The following is a 3,716-nucleotide window of genomic DNA, read 5'->3' as shown; positions in this document are numbered from 1 at the left end:
TCCCTGGAGTACCTAATTCCTGGCATACTACAGCTGGGCTGAGCTCCCATCAGATCAGAGGAGGTTACTGTTCTCTACCCTTTTAAACAGTGCTCCAGGAGAGTAACAGGGCAGCCTCTTCCCTGATTTACACCAGTGCAATGAGATCAGAATCAGGCACTGCATCTTACAAGAATTTTGCATTGAGGTGATCAGTGCAGTAGCTGGGCCTGATTCGGCTCTCTCTTACACTGGTGTATTGATTTCAGTAGAGCTGCTCCTGATTTAAACCACACTCTTGGGCCACAATCAGAGGATAAATCTGATTTTAAACCCTTGTTTTAAACCTTTCATTAACTGGCCCTTAGAAACAACCCCACATTGTTGCTGGTAAATTAAATCAGTCTCTCTAGGGCTCTGCTGCTCAGATCCCTCCAAGGTCCCATTAACGTGTGTGGTGGCTTGGCAATGAAAGCTATCCTGTTAACTTGGGGGTCAGCTACCTCGCCTGAGCACCGGGCTTGTCGCATGTCTGGGGTTTGTTCAAAAACACTGCACGTGGCGGGGTGGGGGGAGAGATGACATTTATTTTCCCTGGAGAAGCTACAAATACAGCTGGGGAGGTGCCCGGAGAAGGCAGGAGGGAGGGATGCAAAGACAATGCCCTCAGTGGAGCTGGGCAGCAGGAAGCTTGCTATACATACCTGTTGGCTGGATCCTGCAGGCTCAGTGAGATGCTGACATGGACCAAGCCCCTTCCATCCTCCAGACAGAGAAGGCGTAGCTGAGCCTCTCATGGGCCAGGTAGTTGCAGCTGGTGATCTTGTGGTCCAGCTCATCACTCTGCAGCACCTGGTACAAGAAGTCTATGTAGCGAGTGGCCAGCTTGAGGGTCTGGATCTTGCTGAGCTTGTCGGAGGGCAGCGTGGGGATGATCTTCCGCAACTCGGCAAAGGCATCGTTGAGTGACTGGGTGCGCTGCCTCTCCCGTACATTGGCGATCACCCGCTGAGTGTGCACGTCCTCGAAGGACTGGGGAACGGGGCTGCGCTTGCTGCGCTTGCCCTGCGGAGAATGCGAGCCACAATCCTCCAGGGGCTTGCCCAGCTGGCTGCGCTTGCGGAGGCATTTCTTGTGAAGCCGTTCGCCCTCCTCCTCACTAGTGACCAGGCTGCCTTCGGGGGAGTCCTGGCACATGCTTTCCTCTTTCATCTTCTCAGAACTGATCCCCTTCAGTCCAGGAGTCTCTCCCACCTGGCAGGCACTGGGGCCTTGGACCTCACAGGATGGAGGGCCTGCAAAGGCCACAGTGCATCTGGAGAGGCAGCCTGGAAAGCAGACAAAGCCAGCTCAGGGAATGCAGCCCTGACGTGTCCACTGGCCAGACTTCCCAAACTTCCTCAAGGCTCGGAGCCTCCCCAACCTTCAAGGAGCTGGGTGGTTTTTTGGGTTTTTTTGTTTGGGGGGGGAGGGCTAAGGAGAGGAGGGACATTTGAATAATTTTGTGGATGTCCTTTGCTGATAGGGCAGGGAGGGCTGGGGGAGGGGCCAAGCACAGACCAATACAACAGTGCAAGGTAATGCAAACATCAGTGGAGCTTATGGGTTCCAGATTTCCTTCCTCCCTTCCCCCGCAACACACCCCAAGCCCTTAGGCACAGATGCTCCTGCCTGCTGCCCGGATGTCAGAGGAAGTTCCTTTTGCTAACCTGAGCAACAGGAACTGCAGTGAAGAAGTTTCTTAACAGCCCTCCCCCACTTATGCCCCCCGCCGCTCAGCCCATTACAGTCAGTCACAAACATTTATTTCTATGTCTGATCCCTGATTTTTAATTGTTATCTATTATCTGTGACTGAGTTAGCTGGAAATGTGGACAGACATTCTGTGAGATGGCGTGTTTTGGACAGAGCAAGACGGTACATTCACTGGATCCAAGAGAAGATGCAATAGCTCAGACCATACTCTTCTTAAGAAGCAGGGGAATTCTGAACAACCTACATGAAGCTGGAGTTCTATCTATCTATCTATCTATCTATCTATCTATCTATCTATCTATCTATCTATCTATCTATCTATCTATCTACTGATATGGCCCTCATCACCATAGTATGCAAGCAGAGACAGATAAGCCCCAGTCCTCTCCTGAAAGCAGTGTTAACAAAACAGTTGACAAAAAACAATAAACTAAAAAAATCCAAAAGCATTAAAATCATGAAACTAAGCAGAGGTGTGTCGCACATTACCACTCAGTCACTGGCTTATGGATGCTTCTTGTGCCCCATCCTTCATCTGTACAATGTCTAGAATATTTGACTCAATCCTGCATCTGGAGCAGCTAGCATGGACCCCTTTGTCTGCACAGAAACTCATTGGACTCTTCGCCTACTTAAGTGCTGCCTACCCTTAGGGGTGAATTTCACCCAGGGAGAGGGCTTTGTCCAATGCGAGTGACTCTATTTATTATAGATGAAGTATAACAATACAGAATAATAGAGACATTTGCTAGTATACATTCAACCACCAAACTTTGAATCTGTTAACTTCATAGTTAATGGCCTCATCCCTTGAACTACACCCTAAGGAAGACTAATGACTGTACTTCTGCTGGCACAAGAGAAAATATGTATTACATGAGTGCTGTAGAAAGAAAGGACCTTTTCATCTCAAAAGTTTAGGGGAAATTTTTCCAGAACACCTAAGTGACTTAAGAGATTTTAGTCCTATTGACTTGCAATAACACTTAGGGTCCTATGTGCCTATGTCACTTTCAAAAATGGAACATAGGATCCTCAGTGGTTTGGGTCCTTTTAAAATGTTTACCCTAAAGTCAATAAAGAAAAACTGGCCCATTCTGAGAATAAAATTGGTGTAAGAAAACAAAGAGAGATGTGCAACATGAGAGGTCGTAGAAAGGAAACTATTATTTCAGAAGTAGTACATGATTGTATTATAAGTTCTCATATACTACAGTGATGAGGGTCATATAAGTAACTAGACAGACAGACAGAATCTGTATCATGATGTTCCATACACACACGGAAGGGCAGAGTTAACTTCCACATTTCCTGATTCATAAGTGAAAAGCTCTGTTAATATTGTGCTTGGTGCTAATATACTCTTAAAATAGGTTACCATGGGGAATAAATATATGGACAAGTCAGATCCTGGGACTGCTCCCAGGAACTTCTCACTAATAAACTCTAGCTAGCTATCCCCATCCACACCCCTCTAGCTTTTGTACTGGTGTCCATCACTGCAGTATCTGAGCACCTCTTGCATTAATTAGGTTGGCCTGGTGAGGTCCTAGTAGGCATTTAATGGAGACTTTGGGCCAGTTCTTCAACTGATGTGAATAGGTGGAGCTGCAGTGACTTCAGTGAAGCTGCACCAATTACACCAGCTGAGGATTTGGCCCTCTGGCTCTTCTTTTTTTAATTTACAATTCAGGTGAGGACTTTTCCCCTGACCCTGAAGGTACTGGGTTTCCTCTATGGCCTCTGGGGGCTTTGCAATGCCTCTTTAAAAGCCTAACGTGGTCACTGACTTTGTTGGGGTGTACAGAGGATCAACCAGTCTACGTCTGAACACACACAAAGTGCACACCCAACCCAACTCACTGGTAAAACTCCCTCCTCAGCCCACCTCCTCTGCCAAAGCCTGGGGTCATTGGTAACCCTGAAGCTGCATAGCCTGAAAGTCAAAGAACTCAGGCTCCAGCACACTGAGAGATCAGATT

The 3,716-nt window shown here is 47.5% G+C and overlaps 1 protein-coding gene across 1 annotated transcript; it reads right to left on the bottom strand.

Annotated features, from left to right (window-relative positions):
* Nucleotides 1-705: 705 nt before the first annotated feature.
* On the bottom strand, nucleotides 706-1,194 carry LOC140900921 (twist-related protein 2). The gene has a single exon (XM_073318915.1). The coding sequence runs from the start codon at nucleotides 1,189-1,191 to the stop codon at nucleotides 706-708; it is 486 nt and encodes a 161-aa protein (XP_073175016.1). The 5' UTR covers nucleotides 1,192-1,194.
* Between the last annotated feature and the right edge of the window lie 2,522 nt (nucleotides 1,195-3,716).

The sequence above is a fragment of the Lepidochelys kempii genome, chromosome 20 (assembly GCF_965140285.1).
Source record: "Lepidochelys kempii isolate rLepKem1 chromosome 20, rLepKem1.hap1, whole genome shotgun sequence".
Taxonomy (NCBI): Eukaryota; Metazoa; Chordata; order Testudines; family Cheloniidae; genus Lepidochelys; species Lepidochelys kempii.
This window is presented reverse-complemented; position numbering and strand designations above follow the sequence as displayed.

Bases quoted from the DNA above. Each gene is read 5' to 3' on its own strand.
- LOC140900921 (XM_073318915.1), bottom strand. From the start codon at position 1,191: ATGAAAGAGGAAAGCATGTGCCAGGACTCCCCCGAAGGCAGCCTGGTC.